Consider the following 17,110-nt stretch of genomic DNA (forward strand, 5'->3'; position numbering starts at 1 on the left):
GTTTTAAGTGCACCTCCTAAATTAATATAATCACGTACAAGGGTTGGGCCTATATTGGGCTTGGCGAATCAGATGGGCCGGCGAATCACCATCTGTTTCGTCGAGCTTTGGAGTTTGACGAATCAAGCTTGTGTTTCGTCGAGATTGGGACTGGCGAATCACTTGATCCGTCGAGTTCATTCATGTGCTAAACGATCTAAGTTTTTCTAAACAAGTTCCATATTATAACACCATACAAGTAGCATGTAATAATCACAACACGTATCACCTAATTACAACATATACAGTCAAAGTCAATGGTCAAAGTCGACGTGCATTAAATACAAAGTGAAAGTAAAAAGTTCGAGTTGTCACATTATCCCCAACTTGAAACAAATTTCGTCCCGAAATTTGGTATGTACTTACTGAGGAAGCTAGATAGGTTGCATCGTTCACTGGTTTTCCTGGGGTGTCACATCCTCCCCCCGTTGATCTGGAATTTCGTCCCGAAATTCCGTGGTAGTAGCTTCGGCCTCAGCAGTAGTTGTATTGGTTCCGAATAACTGGGGATACTTTTCTTTCATTTGGTCTTCGCGTTCCCAGGTGTACTCTGGGCCACGTCGGGAGTTCCAACGAACTCGAACAAGAGGGATTCTCTTGTGTTTGAGGACCTTAACATCCCGGTCCGTGATTTCAACTGGATCCTCGACGAACTGCAACCGCTCATCGATAGTGAGTTCCTTAAAAGGAATGATAAGGGTGTCATCTGACAGGCACTTCTTCAGATTCGACACATGGAAAACGTTATGAACTGCCCCGAGTTCAGCTGGTAGGTTCAATCGGTAGGCTACTGGGCCTATTCTTTCTATAATCTCAAATGGCCCGACGTATCGCGGATTTAGTTTACCCCGTTTGCCAAAACGTACCACACCCTTCCAGGGTGAGACTTTAAGTAATACCCGGTCCCCGACCTGAAATTCCAATGGCTTTTTACGCTTATCCGCGTAGGCTTTCTGACGGTCGCGTGCTGCCGCCATGCGTTGTCGTATCTGTGCAATCTTTTCTGTGGCGTCCACTACGATCTCTGGACCCGTAATCTGACTATCCCCCACCTCTGCCCAACAGAGAGGTGACCGGCATTTACGCCCGTACAATGCCTCGAATGGAGCGGCTTGTATGCTGGTGTGATAACTGTTATTGTATGAGAACTCCACCAAAGGGAGATGTTTTTCCCAGCCGTTGTCGAAATCGATAACACATGCCCGAAGCATGTCTTCAAGAGTCTGGATCGTTCGCTCAGACTGCCCATCCGTCTGAGGATGATATGTTGTGCTCATGTCTAAACGTGAGCCAAAAGATTTGTGCATCGCTTGCCATAGCTCTGACGTGAATCGTGCGTCCCGATCCGAAATGATGGAGATGGGCACCCCGTGCCTTGAAACAACTTCTTTAAGATAGATGTCTGCGAGAGTGGAGAACTTATCCGTTTCCTTTATAGCCAGGAAGTGTGCGGACTTGGTGAGCCGATCCACGATCACCCATATGGTATCATTCCCACGCTGGGATCTAGGTAAGCCCGTAACAAAATCCATGGAAATTTCTTCCCATTTCCACTGTGGTATCCTGGGTTGTTGAAGTAGGCCTGCGGGTTTCTGATATTCAACCTTGACTCTCGCACAGGTCAAACACTTGCCGACGTAAGTAGCGATGTGGGCCTTCATGCTAGGCCACCAATATGTAGTTTTGAGATCGTGGTACATTTTATCCGACCCTGGATGTACCGAGTAGCGAGACTTGTGTGCTTCATCCATTACCAGCTCGCGTAAACCGCCAAAAAGTGGGACCCAAATACGCCCTGTTACATAGTAGGCACCGTCTTCCTTTTGTTCCATTTGCTGCCTCGAACCACGTAAAGCTTCAGCCTTTACGTTTTCTGGTTTCAATGCTTCTACCTGAGCATCTCGTATCTGTGCAGGAAGACTAGACTGAATCGTAAGCTGTAGCGCTCGCACGCGCTTAGGTAGAGTGTCTTTCCGACTGAGGGCGTCAGCCACAACATTGGCCTTGCCTGGATGATACTTGATGGCGCATTCGTAGTCGTTCAGTAGTTCAACCCATCTCCGTTGACGCATGTTCAAATCCTTTTGCTTAAGAATATGCTCGAGACTCCTGTGATCGGTGTAAATCGTGCACCTGGTACCGTACAGGTAGTGTCGCCATATCTTAAGCGCGAAAACAACAGCTCCCAGCTCTAAATCGTGCGTCGTGTAGTTCCGTTCATGAATCTTAAGTTGTCGCGAAGCGTAGGCAATAACTTTATCCCGTTGCATCAATACACACCCGAGTCCCTGTATTGACGCGTCACAGTAGACTACAAAATCTTCCGTGCCCTCTGGCAATGAGAGAATAGGCGCGCTGCAAAGCCTATCCTTTAAGTACTGAAAAGCCGTTTCCTGGGAATCTCCCCAACGGTAGGTGACACCCTTCTGTGTCAGCATAGTGAGCGGCTGAGCGATCTTGGAGAAGTCTTTAATAAATCGCCTGTAATAACCCGCCAAACCCAAGAATTGGCGTATTTCCGTTGGGGTACGCGGTGCTGGCCAATTCCTGATCGAATCTACCTTGGATGGATCGACATGAATCCCATCCCTGTTCACCACATGGCCTAAGAAGTGGACTTCACGAAGCCAGAAGTCGCACTTGGAAAACTTGGCGTACAATTGTTCTTTTCGAAGGAGATCCAAAATCAATCGTAGATGCTGTTCGTGCTCCTCTTGGCTCTTGGAGTAAATCAAAATGTCGTCGATGAAGACAATCACAAACTTGTCTAAGTACGGCTTGCACACCCTGTTCATAAGGTCCATAAATACGGCAGGCGCGTTCGTTAACCCAAATGGCATGACGAGGAACTCGTAGTGACCGTAGCGAGTTCTGAATGCGGTTTTAGAGACGTCCTCATCCCGGACTCTCAGCTGATGATATCCTGACCTCAAGTCTATCTTGGAGTAGTAACTCGACCCCTGCAACTGGTCGAATAAGTCGTCTATACGCGGAAGAGGATAACGGTTCTTCACCGTCACCTTGTTCAGTTCACGGTAGTCGATGCACATCCTGAAAGTGCCATCCTTCTTTTTCACGAAAAGTACTGGAGCTCCCCAAGGCGATGAGCTTGGACGAATAAAGCCCTTTTCCAAGAGCTCTTGTAGCTGCTTCGACAATTCTTCCAGTTCGGTTGGAGCTAAACGATACGGTGCGCGGGCTATCGGTGCTGCTCCAGGAGCTAACTCAATCTGGAATTCGACTTGGCGGTGAGGCAGTAAACCAGGTAAATCTTCAGGAAACACCTGAGGAAAGTCACGTTCAACTGGAATATCCTCCAGCTTCTTTTCCTTTGCTGATGCGTCAGTGACAAGTGCCAGAATTGCAGTGTGCCCCTTTCGTAAACATTTCTGCACCTTTAAGAAAGAAATGATGCCAACCACAGCACCACTCTTGTCGCCTTGAACTTCGAGAGGTTCCTGACTAGAGCGAGGAATACGAATAACCTTTTCCTTGCATAAGATCTCTGCGTGATGTTTGGATAACCAATCCATACCGATGACGACGTCGAAACTACCCAAAACTATGGGTATAAGATCAATCGAGAAAGTCTGACCAGCTAGAACGATGTTACAATCCTTGATTACATGTGCCGCTTCTACACTTTTACCATTTGCTAGTTCTACGATGTGTTTGGTGTTTAGGGGTGTTGGGGTACGTTTTAACAATTTACTCATTTTCAATGACATATAACTTGTATCAGCACCCGAATCAAATAAGACAGTAACATATATATCGTCGAGAAGAAACTTACCCATAACCACATTGGGATCATTCACTGCGTCACCCCGACCTAGCACGAACATACGACCACGAGCTTCGTTGCCATTGTTGTTGTTGTTTCCCCCGTTGTTGTTATTATTGTTGTTCCCGTTGCCGTGGTTGTTGTTGTTGCGATTCTAATTCTGGTTCAGTTGAGGGCAATCACGTTTGTAGTGGCCTTCAGCCCCACACTGGAAACATCCCCGGTTTCCACGCTGTGGCTGCTGCTGCTGGTTCTGTGGAGCTGGCGGTGGGAGTTGCTGGTTCTGATTTGCTGGCTGTGAGCTTCTACAATCCTTAGCCTCATGACCCGGCTTGAGGCATCTTTGACAACGTTCCTTGCGACATCTTCCACTGTGGTGTTTGTTGCACCTATTACACCACGGGTGAGTTCCCCTATAACCACTCTGCCCCTGACTGCCTGATAATTGCTGATTCGGACTCTGATAATCGTTGGTGCGGCGTTGCTGTGTTTGGGACTGAACAGATACTGATCCCCTGCTGGAATCCCCATCCCACTTTCTTTTGTTCTCGCTGGGTGTGGCAGAAGTAGTAGTAGCTGGAGTAGTAGTAGCAGTAGTGGTAGCACTGATGCGTTTTGGCAGCTTGTTCTGATCTACTGCCTGATCGGTGAGTCGGTGGGCAAGACGCTGAATGTCTTGGATGTTGTTGAGGTTAGCCGACGTCACGTGGCTCTGAATCTCTGGCGCAAGCCCCTTGAGATACAACTCAATGCGTTTAACTGGAGGGTCTACCATCGTTGGACATAAGATAGCCAGTTCATTTGATCGTTTCGTGTAGGCCTCAATCTCTGACCCCGTCATCTTCAAGTGGTACAACTCATTCTCCAGCTTGTGAATGTCGTCTCGCGTGCAGTACTCTCGCTTGATCAATTCCTTGAAATCCTCCCAAGGTGTGGCGTTAGCAGCTGCCAACCCTAGGATCTGTACTTGCGCGTTCCACCAGGTGAGCGCAATCCCTTCCAACGTGCCGGTGGCATACTTGACCCTGCGAGCCTCAGGGCATTCGCACATTTCAAACACTGACTCTAGCTTCTCAAACCAATGGAGGAGTCCCACCGCCCCCTCGGTGCCACTGAATGAGCTTGGACGACAGTCCATGAAGTTCTTGAAAGTGCAGACAGGCTGCTGCGCGTGTTGACCTATTGTGTACGAATAGGACAAAGTTAAATACGAGAGTTAATGTAGGATCTATAGATCCTAGTGTGAGTCTATACTGCAGGGTATACTACCTGCTTGAGCAGCTGCAAGTGCCGCAGCAACTTGAGCTTGAACGAGAGCCTCTAGCTGGGCTTGAGTCATGTTAATTCGTCCAGACATGATCTTCATAGCAAATGCAACATGAGTTAGAGAGGTTCACGAATAGAGCGATGACAGAAGAGTGTAAGCACATAAGGGTTCTCATATAACGACGTATGGTAAGCAATGTAATATAGCATACTACGAGCAAAGTTCTAAGCAGTTCTAGCAAGCAGGTAATAAACATAAACCTTATTACCTAGGATGTCGAGTCTTGCACGTGGAGCGAAGCGTCGTTGTGGATCGTTGAGAGCACTGTTCTGGTTATAGTCTGGTTTTAATAAAAACGTTTTCCCATATTAAAACCAAGTTCTCTATAACCAATGGCTCTGATACCAATCTGTCACACCCCCAAAATCCACCTGCGGAGTATCACCGCTTGGGAGCGTGACTGACCAGGATCAAGCCATCAATCATATTGAACATAGCATAATATAAATAAAATAGTTCGTAAAACCCAATTCAATACAATTGATGTTCTAAACCAAACATAGTATCAATAGCGGAAGCATAATAATGTAAACCCATAGTAAATCATAAGTTCAAATATTCGAAACGTTAAACATAGTATTCATGATCCATTGCCCACAACGACCCGCTCCTCCAGTGCAAGCTCCATAAGTACCTAAGGTCCTGCAAGGCATGCAGCAGAGAGTCAACAACTAGTTGAGCGAGTTCACAGTTAACAGTTCAGTAATAGTATGGTATGAGTAATAGTATGTTCGTTCGATTATATCGTGTATCATATTTCCATCGCGGCCTCCCAGGCAGGTGTGCGAAGATATTAGGGGATGTTTCTCCCAAGTGTTCTAGACTAGGTTTATTTGTATCGCGGCCTACCAGGCAGGTGTGCGAAGATTAGTAAGTTCAGTTTGCGGCCTTCCAAAGGCAGGTGTGCGAAGTAAGTCATAATATCGCGGCCAACCCTTGGCAGGTGTGCGAAGATCAGTTCAATAGGTGTTACTAGTCTAGTCGGTTCATATTCGTTAGGTTCTACCATCTGAGTATACACAATAATCCATCAAATCCCATTCCCACCCGGGAACCCATGCCTTGGCTGTGTGAACTCACCTTGGGTTTGCTCGGTATTCTAAGTATGTGCTCAAATAAATCAGTCACGTCCTAGAGTATGCATGTATACATAATCAGTTTATATCCAAGTTGTGCACGTATAGGTAATCATACAAGTACCAGCATGTAATCGTTATCACATAAGTTATGTACATCACTTAACAGCAGTTAAATTATCCAGTTATCATTTAACAGAGTTAGACCATGTTACTGTGCAAGGTATATAAATTGGCGAATCACACTTGTTGGCGAAACACATATTTGACGAGACACATTCTGTTTCGCCAACTACCCTTGGCGAAACACCCCCTCTGATTCGTCAACACATCCTTGGCGAAACACTTTTTGTTTCGTCAAGATCCCCTTTGGCGAAACACCCTTTTGTTTCGTCAAAGCCAAAACCGTTTCACTAAAATAATCATGACACCAGACCCAAGTGGCCGACATCAGTAGCCACCGCCAAATGCCATAGGGCCGACCACATATTAGTCAAATTAGATGTGACGGTCACGTGTAATTTAGCTACCCAAGTCTTGGTTCTCAAGCGCTATTGGGCCAAGCCCACAACCAATAGAATTCGGGTGACCGCCCCATCCCTCCAATCACACAAGTGCATGACTTTGAAAAATAATATCTTAACACACACATATTATACGTTAGAGACATTGAATTATGAGCATGTGCACTCTATTCCATATTAATCATTACAAATCATTCATGTTAGCCGACAATTAGATAACATCACTTGAGATCATTGGACCAACAAAAATATCTATATTTTATGCACACATAATCATATCAATCGATTCCCACATGTCTACTGACAATTTTTATGCAAGGATGAAACATAAATGCCGACAAGGTAATTGTTTATGTTCTCATACTGTGATTGGACCAACATATGCACTAGCCGTCATCTTATGACATCAATAATTATTACCCTAAACAAGTCACCATGATCAATACTACATTAACTATTATATTCGGACATTGAGAAAACGACAAACACACAGGCGATACATGATGATCAAATAATAAACGTAGGGTAATAATTAACACTAACCACAGAGAATGAGGGATTGAGGTTTACGAAGTAACCAGGTTGCCGTCGCTTAGATGATAAGCCCTAGGGTTTGAGAGTTTTTAGTAACCGTTTTAAGTGCACCTCCTAAATTAATATAATCACGTACAAGGGTTGGGCCTATATTGGGCTTGGCGAATCAGATGGGCCGGCGAATCACCATCTGTTTCGTCGAGCTTTGGAGTTTGACGAATCAAGCTTGTGTTTCGTCGAGATTGGGACTGGCGAATCACTTGATCCGTCGAGTTCATTCATGTGCTAAACGATCTAAGTTTTTCTAAACAAGTTCCATATTATAACACCATACAAGTAGCATGTAATAATCACAACACGTATCACCTAATTACAACATATACAGTCAAAGTCAATGGTCAAAGTCGACGTGCATTAAATACAAAGTGAAAGTCAAAAGTTCGAGTTGTCACATTATCCCCAACTTGAAACAAATTTCGTCCCGAAATTTGGTACGTACTTACTGAGGAAGCTAGATAGGTTGCATCGTTCACTGGTTTTCCTGGGGTGTCACATCCTCCCCCCGTTGATCTGGAATTTCGTCCCGAAATTCCGTGGTAGTAGCTTCGGCCTCAGCAGTAGTTGTATTGGTTCCGAATAACTGGGGATACTTTTCTTTCATTTGGTCTTCGCGTTCCCAGGTGTACTCTGGGCCACGTCGGGAGTTCCAACGAACTCGAACAAGAGGGATTCTCTTGTGTTTGAGGACCTTAACATCCCGGTCCGTGATTTCAACTGGTTCCTCGACGAACTGCAACCGCTCATCGATAGTGAGTTCCTTAAAAGGAATGATAAGGGTGTCATCTGACAGGCACTTCTTCAGATTCGACACATGGAAAACGTTATGAACTGCCCCGAGTTCAGCTGGTAGGTTCAATCGGTAGGCTACTGGGCCTATTCTTTCTATAATCTCAAATGGCCCGACGTATCGCGGATTTAGTTTACCCCGTTTGCCAAAACGTACCACACCCTTCCAGGGTGAGACTTTAAGTAATACCCGGTCCCCGACCTGAAATTCCAATGGCTTTTTACGCTTACCCGCGTAGGCTTTCTGACGGTCGCGTGCTGCCGCCATGCGTTGTCGTATCTGTGCAATCTTTTCTGTGGCGTCCACTACGATCTCTGGACCCGTAATCTGACTATCCCCCACCTCTGCCCAACAGACTGGTGACCGGCATTTACGCCCGTACAATGCCTCGAATGGAGCGGCTTGTATGCTGGTGTGATAACTGTTATTGTATGAGAACTCCACCAAAGGGAGATGTTTTTCCCAGCCGTTGCCGAAATCGATAACACATGCCCGAAGCATGTCTTCAAGAGTCTGGATCGTTCGCTCAGACTGCCTATCCGTCTGAGGATGATATGCTGTGCTCATGTCTAAACGTGAGCCAAAAGATTTGTGCATCGCTTGCCATAGCTCTGACGTGAATCGTGCGTCCCGATCCGAAATGATGGAGATGGGCACCCCGTGCCTTGAAACAACTTCTTTAAGATAGATGTCTGCGAGAGTGGAGAACTTATCCGTTTCCTTTATAGCCAGGAAGTGTGCGGACTTGGTGAGTCGATCCACGATCACCCATATGGTATCATTCCCACGCTGGGATCTAGGTAAGCCCGTAACAAAATCCATGGAAATTTCTTCCCATTTCCACTGTGGTATCCTGGGTTGTTGAAGTAGGCCTGCGGGTTTCTGATATTCAACCTTGACTCTCGCACAGGTCAAACACTTGCCGACGTAAGTAGCGATGTGGGCCTTCATACTAGGCCACCAATATGTAGTTTTGAGATCGTGGTACATTTTATCCGACCCTGGATGTACCGAGTAGCGAGACTTGTGTGCTTCATCCATTACCAGCTCGCGTAAACCGCCAAAAAGTGGGACCCAAATACGCCTTGTTACATAGTAGGCGCCGTCTTCCTTTTGTTCCATTTGTTGCCTCGAACCACGTAAAGCTTCAGCCTTTACGTTTTCTGGTTTCAATGCTTCCACCTGAGCATCTCGTATCTGTGCAGGAAGACTAGACTGAAATAAAATATTTAATATATTAATACAAACTTTGGTCTTGGTGATAAAAATAGATTATTCTGTTGTTGCAAAATTTGTTAACAAAATCTCAATAAATTTAGCCCTTTATTTAAAACTCCGTAAATGTATAAATGATAAATAATATTAGTTAATTTTATTTTAAGTTTCATAAAATTTATTTTATACCAAACTAAACAAAACATTCAAATATAATTAATTCAAATAAATAATATTATAAATGAGAAGGAGATTAAACTAAATAATAATTATTCATAAGATATTAAACTAATAATATTTAGTGTGAGAGTTATCTATAATATAAGATATTAAATTAAATAATATTTTATAGGAGGATTATCTGTAATTAATTAGAAAAGATTAAATTAAAATAATAATTATCTATAAGTGTCCGTAAAGTGGTTTCTTTTATTATAGTAGTTAGATAATAATAATAATAATAACAACAACGATCATTATTATTGGTATGCACTATATATCTTGTAATCTAATATATTACTCCATCCCTTAAGGGTCATCCCCTTTCAAAGATGACATGGCGGATGATATACAGGCTCATCTCTTGAGAATGTGGCATCATCACCACACCTACTAGTCTAAACTTCTAAACTTCATGTCTCTGTACACGTTCTTGATATTGTGAATGTTTCTTTGATTATAATCTGGAGCCGAGTATTTTGGCATCTAGTATTTATTGCATTTAAGTTTTTTAGTCGATTAATAGTTCAGCTTTGCAATTGATTATCGACCAAAATAGGATCAGTTTTGCAATTTCAAAAATGGGTTGTAACGCAGCTTGTTGTTCATTGAATTTAATGATAAATTCTATTTTCATTGAATTTTTAAATGATAAAAGAATGTTCCTAAAATAAACAAGAGAGAAAGACGGGAGAAGTACTACTCATTCGTTCCATTCAACAATTTACATATAATAATAAATCATAAAAAGGGATAATGATGATACATTATGTCTACGGTTATGAAGATTTATAACACTCCTCATCAAACATATTATTGCTCATTATACATATTAACAACAAAAAATTTTAATATGCTATGTTGCCTAGGAATGTGGAAATGGTATCGGTACCATATTTATCAAATCATGTACATTTTCAATACTGACATTTACCGGTTTTAACCCTCAAATACCGTTACCGATATCGAAACATACCGTACCGGATATATTCAATACCGATACTCACTTTTAAAGATTTTCGGTATCAGTACAGGTTGGTACCTGCCTCGTTAAAAGTTAAAGTTATTGATGCGTAAAGTACAAAAAGGAAGCCAAAGACCAATTTGGTCTTTGTCACTATTTCCTCCATAAATGAATCAAGAAATCAAAAACAAAACCCCATGTCATATATATCCTCGAGTACCATTACTTACGTATAAATTATGTTCTTTATTTCCAAAGGAGTAAATTGCAACTTTATCCCCTGGGGTTTAGGCCAATTGGCACTCTGACCCCCCTAACGAAATAATTACAATCCCCCCCCCCCAACGTTGATATTATGTTGCAATACCTACCCAATTGGCACTCTGACCCCCCTTTGTGAATTGTCCATTCTGCCCTTCCTCTTCCTCATTTAAGAAACCAACCTCTTGCCCTAATTCCATCGCTATTCAACCGTTCTCCCCCAATTGTTCAATCGCCACCCAAATCTGCAAGCCTTAAATTCATCGTTGTTGCTGATCATGTCAAGCTCTTCTTCCTCTGTGCTTCGATCGAAGGAAACAATGGCCAAAACTCAACCCTCAGACATTATCTGTCCTTGTGGTGGGCAAACAGTTTACAAACAATCAGAAAGCAAGGCTAATCCTGGAAGATGGTATCTTCGATGTGTAAGTTAATTCTGTTTTATGCTTATTGAAAGTACTTCTGTCATTATTACGAGTTGTGGTGTTGCTTATGATGTCCGATTATAGGTTGGAGGATGTAGATTCCTCAAATGGGCTGATGTTAGTGAAGAACAGGGATGTCCGATTTGTCGAGAGGTAATGCCTGCTTTAATTCAAAGCATTAAAGATAAGGATGAGTTGGCTAAGTGCAAAGACCAGTTGGCTCGGTACAAGAATGGCGATGTGTTCAAACTGAAGATGTACTTAGGGATTACTTGGGTCTTGAGTGTTCTACTTTATTTGCTTAAGTAGTTAAATGAGAGAAATTGGATTAGTTTGTGTATTTTGACCCTAATTGTATTTGAGTTATGAGTTTTCAAGATTATGCAATGGTCCTTTTCAAGTTCTTACTTTATGTTTGTTTTGGTAGCCTGTTTGTAATTCTGTAGGTATTGCTGACAAAGAGAAAGATATAGTTGAGAATATGTTTGTTTTGGTAGCCTGTTTGTAATTCTGTAGGTATTGCTGACAAAGAGAAAGATATAGTTGAGAATGAGAAAGACATTGCTACGGATGAAGACGTCGTTGCAGCCGAAGAACCAGACAGTTATGTATACTTTGAGGATCAAGACTCTGAGATACTCAGACCTTACTTGGAGCAAGAAACAGATAATGAAAAGATATTTGGAGATCCGACAAAGGATTATGACCCTGAAGTGCTGGTACATGCATGGGATTACACATATTGGGATGAAGAGGATGATTGGTACTTTGACCCACATGAAGGGGAGAATAGTTCTGATTCGGATTGGTCTTGTTTGGATGATTATCACTGGAAATAGGGTAGAAAGCAGCATCTAGATTTGTTTGGTTGTATGTTGTATTTTGGACCACTTATTTGTACTAAATGTTGCAATGTAATCGAATCACTTTTCGCCGAAATTCTGTTTGAACACAAATGTGAACATAATAAAGCAGCAACAACCAAACATCTTCATGACAAGATAATAAACTTACAAAGATAGTCTAAAGTTACAAACCATAGTCAAACGTGCAGAAATGAAAACAAACATTGTCATGAAGAAACTTGACAAACAACCAAACAACTACAGATACTACAAACCATAAAAACCACCCATCACTCATAAAGATTGTAAACTGGTGCACCTTGAGTGGCAGTATGTGATTCCTGTGAAGCAGTGGATTGTTCACCCCCTTGTCCTTTGCAGCTCCTGACATTGTGACCCATGTTCCCACAATTACCACACTTGATGTTGGTTCCCTTTCTGGTCATTTTACCTCCTTTTTCGAACTCCTGCTTAAGCTCTTTTTCACCAAATGCCTTCTTTCGTTTCTTCTTTGGCCTTCCAACTTGTGTATGATGCTTTGGTGGGATGAGCGTTGTTGGACACTGTGAAGGAGTCCATATCTCCGGCCCATTGATTGGCTCTATCACATTCTCATAAACTTTCTTCCTTGTTGACATCCAATACACATCAGAAACCCACTCTTCTGGTATGCCAGCATCAATGCTATTCCTCGACATATCCCATATGGCTGCAACTGCATGTTTGCAAGGCATCCCTGTCAAATCCCACTTCCTGCATGCACAAGTTTTATGTTTAACATTCACAACACACTGTGATCACGGACCTGTTACTTGATACTTGTCTGAATTAACCATTAAAACAGACATTTTAGCAGCCTGTTTCTTGATCTCTTCGATGACCTCAGTGGCATGAGGAGTCAGTGGCCCCATACACTTTGCTTGCAATTTCTTGACATTCACTATCCTCTTGGTCATGTACTCCCTAATGAATTCTAGGCATGTGATAATCGGCTTGTCCCTTTCTCCTATGATTTGTCTCTTAAAAACCTCGCATATGTTGTTCAGCAACATATCACATTTAGCTCTTCCAGAAAAATATGCTCTTGACCAAGCGGTGTATGGGATCTCATTCAGCCAGTCATACATAGTTCGTTCTGTTGTCATAATTTCTTCCTTAGCTTTGTTAAAATATGGAATAGATTTCTTCCTTCTGGCTGACCAAAGCAAATTCTTGTAAAGATCTCCACGCCACATGGATTTCATGTTCTCATGGATGTGCCTCAAACAAAATCTATGCTCACCATTAGGAAAACAGCTAGCATAGCTGGTATCAGACCCTGTGATACAAATTGCAATTAATCCTAATATTTTGCAACCAAAGTTAATTGAAAATTATGAATTAACACTTAAGAACTCATTACCTTTTGTCTGTCGCTGATGAAGGTAAAACAAGACTCAGCCGTACATCCTAGGTCATCTCTCAACAGTTGCAAAAACCATTTCCAGCTTTGTGTTGTTTCTACCTCAACAAGGGCATAACAAACTGGATATATGCTATTGTTCCCATCTATACCAACAACACTCAAGATTTGTCCAGGAAATGGACCTTTCATGAAACAACCATCGACACCCAGCAACGGTCTTCCAATCATCTTAAATTCTGTCATCATAGATGCAAAACAGACATAAATCCTTCGAAACTGCCTTGTAGGACTACCTGAGTTCCCACATGGCTCCACATCAATTTTAATTATAATACCTGGTTGGCTTTTAGAAGTTCATCACAGTATGACCTTAGAAGACCATATTGTTCTTGGTAATCACCATAAATCCTCGTAGTTGCTATCCTCTTGGCTTTAAAGACCTTATGTAGTGATATTTCTAGCTGATGCTTCCGAAGCAGTTGACTTTGAATTGCATGAATTGGCATGTCTGGGTTGCTTTCAATCATAGGTTGGATCTCTCTGGCAATCGAACTCATTGTGTACAAAGAAACGGCCCTTGTTGTCAAACAATTATCTTGATTATGAATGGTCTTCACACACCACTTATCCTTGGCCGTATGCCTTGAGATGTGAACTGCCCAAGGGCAGGTGGGCTTGGTATGCCTTTTAAAGTGCTTGTATTTTTGCCCTACTTTGCTGCATTTACTATTTTGCCCCTCATCTCCCTTTTTTTTACAGGACCAAGTAGTGGTGGATTACTTCTAAAACATACTACCCTATACCTTAACAATTCTTTTTTTAGGATAAACACATCCCTCCTTGCCTTAAGAGCATAATCTTTGACCATCTGATTCATCTTATTCTTGTCATCAATAAGCTGACCAACAAAGAATGGCAGATCATTTGGTCCTTTTAAACCACCCTTGTTTCTCCTCCTTATCTTCCGGGCAACCTTATCTCTAAGGCTTGAATTGTCATCAGACCCACTTTCAAAGTCCTCCAGGTCTACAGGCAGATGACCTTCCAGTTCTTCGCTTCTCCCATCATCATGATCCCTATCACTTGAACCATCCAGTTCTTCCCTAGTAAATTCAACATTAGCCCTGAACCTCTGCATATCCACCTCTATTTCATAAACCAAATTATCTTCCTCAATATACTCATAATCAGGATCACTTTCTTCACTCTCTTCATTATGATCTTCAATTTCTTCCTCATCTTCATTCAGACTTTGATTCTGATTATTTATTAGAAATGATGCTGGAACAATTGCTTTACATGGCCCTACAGGAACTTCACTTAACTCAATCAAGATTGTTGACCTCCGGTGTTCAACATACATGTCTATCATGTGGACTCCTTGACGCACATGATCAAAGATAGGCTCTAAGTCAACATCACATTTTAATGTCCTAAGACCAAAAATCCGAAGAACAGTAGGCTTCCTTGTAATGAATGCAGAAAAAGAGACCATCATTGTATCCTAATTTCTTAACCATCTCCTCTAAAACATTCGTATTCGACACTCGAAAATCTACATGATCAATGTAGTTCATCTTCCCACCAAAGTATTTCCTATTTGGGTTTTCTACAAAATTACCTCCATGGTGAAATTTAATGGTAAATTGAGTTTGGGTTTCACCTGTAAACAAACATCAATAACAAATTAACACAGCAAAAGGTCGCCATGTACAATTCTTGATTTTAGAGGTAGGTTAAATTGAGGGTTTCAAAGTGATGAAATGGGAATTATATGAGGTTGCAGGTAAAGATTAGGGTGAATTTACCTTTCTGCCCTTTGACCATTAACATCAAACGTTGATCAGTGACGGAAACATGGGACAAGGGGTAAAATTATGACATAATATCAACGTTGGGGGGGGTTGCAATTATTTCGTTAGAGGGGGTCAGAGTGCCAATTAGCCTAAACCACAGAGGGTAAAATTGCAGTTTACTCTTTCCAAAGAGAATATTATCTTTCTTGGCCTTTCATAGTCAAAATAGATTTTTAAGCAAATAAATACAATTTTTTCTTTCTTTCACAGTTCAACACAATTTACGCTTGTAAAGAAAACAAAACATCCATGTCTTCAATGTCACACCCCCAAAAAACCACCTAGGGAATGTCCATGTTAGGCGTGTGACGTACCAATAACGAGCCACTAATTACATTGAACGCGTATAAGTTTCAAAATAAAATCCTTAATTATTAATGTAAAATACCATCAACGAGTTTAAATGAAAACCAACATGTTCAGCGGAAGCAAATAGTAAACCAATGTTAAACTGTTTCAAAAACCAATGTATGATATCAATATTTCAATCACATGAATCCCTCCGGTCGACCCATGACCACTCCAGCTACTTTAGACAGCAAGTTCCCAAATCCAAGATATCTAACGACCTGCAAGCATGCAGACAAGTGTGTCAGACGACGCTGGTGAGTTCAAAGTTTTGTTAACGCGTTTAGTTACCAGGTATGTGTATAAAACAGTTCACCAATTCAATAGCTCAATAATTTGATTTGATGTTGTAATTAACAAGATGTATTTGCCCAACCCCAATGTCTTTATCAAAACATTGGTCATGCTTTAAGGAAATTAATTCAAGCCCGTCCTCCCCGGTACGGTGTGAGGGTGCCAAACCTAATAGCGTTATCAACTAATAACCTCGTTGCCTCCCCGGCAACTATCGGTAGATGTAAGGGGTCTTATATGATAGAAATGAGTAATAACAAACATCCCATTAACCTGACATTCCTCACCGGAACGTTACCCGATATCCCTCCCCGGGATGCATGCTTGGAAAAAGAGTAGTGAACTCACCTTTGGTTTGCTCGGTAAGATTTGTTACTTGTTTACAGTTAGACACCCAATCCTAATATGGTTCCAATGACAGTCAGTTTCCGTATACATATACAACACATATTCTTTGTACATATTCCGCGAGTAGTAAACAAGTATGGTACATATCATCAGTTCGGTTTACACTCAAGTAATTAGGCAAGTTCACATAATATATACAACAAACAATTGGGTTACAAGTAATTTCATATGACAAGCATACTAGACTAACAATAACTTGGCGGCCCAAAGTAATATGTGACCAAGTGTAAATCATGCGGCCCGCTAATGTGGTCCAATCCAACAAAGTGTACCACCAATTGTGTTTACCCAACCCGGGCCCAGTCCGTTTAACATATCATCTTTCAGTTTTTGATTCAAGCATTTTACTTTCATTGCTTCCAATGAATCTCCACGATCACTAAGATCACACAAGAACGCCACATCATGTACTAATTCTCTCAATCATTGATAACAAACATCAACAACCCAGTCGGCCTTTCCATCATCATTGACAACCCTTACTCTTCAGGTAATGTTCATGTTTTATCAATAAGACCCTGGTATTTAAGTCCCTATAATTATTAATATTAACCATACGGTCCAGGCTCCTATTTTGATTGAGACAAGATCTAGATTTGGTTACTCACAAACTCTAAGCCATCAATATATCATTAACTAGAATTGGTCACGTACAACACATACACAAACACATTAATTAGTCTACACTACAAACCAGCCTATTATGGTTTTCTCAAAAGTGTGCGGCCCAGTTGGTATC

The 17,110-nt window shown here is 41.8% G+C and overlaps 1 protein-coding gene across 1 annotated transcript; it reads right to left on the bottom strand.

Moving 5' to 3' along the window:
- Positions 1 to 12,350: 12,350 nt before the first annotated feature.
- On the bottom strand, positions 12,351 to 14,022 carry LOC110887994. The gene is made up of 4 exons (XM_022135546.1): positions 13,801 to 14,022; positions 13,615 to 13,693; positions 12,880 to 13,402; positions 12,351 to 12,813 (listed from the first exon to the last, which is right to left on the bottom strand). The coding sequence occupies exons 1-4, from the start codon at positions 14,020 to 14,022 to the stop codon at positions 12,351 to 12,353; spliced, it is 1,287 nt and encodes a 428-aa protein (XP_021991238.1).
- Between the last annotated feature and the right edge of the window lie 3,088 nt (positions 14,023 to 17,110).

The sequence above is a fragment of the Helianthus annuus genome, chromosome 11 (assembly GCF_002127325.2).
Source record: "Helianthus annuus cultivar XRQ/B chromosome 11, HanXRQr2.0-SUNRISE, whole genome shotgun sequence".
Taxonomy (NCBI): Eukaryota; Viridiplantae; Streptophyta; class Magnoliopsida; order Asterales; family Asteraceae; genus Helianthus; species Helianthus annuus.

What these genes read in the sequence shown, in the direction of transcription:
- LOC110887994 (XM_022135546.1), bottom strand. Translation starts at nt 14,022, where the DNA reads ATGAGTTCGATTGCCAGAGAGATCCAACCTATGATTGAAAGCAACCCA. An exon ending in AACTTCTAAAAGCCAACCAG is followed by an intron (nt 13,694 to 13,800) that starts GTATTATAATTA and finishes ACAGAATTTAAG; the next exon opens with ATGATTGGAAGACCGTTGCT. An exon ending in TTAATGGTTAATTCAGACAA is followed by an intron (nt 12,814 to 12,879) that starts GTATCAAGTAAC and finishes TTGTGCATGCAG; the next exon opens with GAAGTGGGATTTGACAGGGA.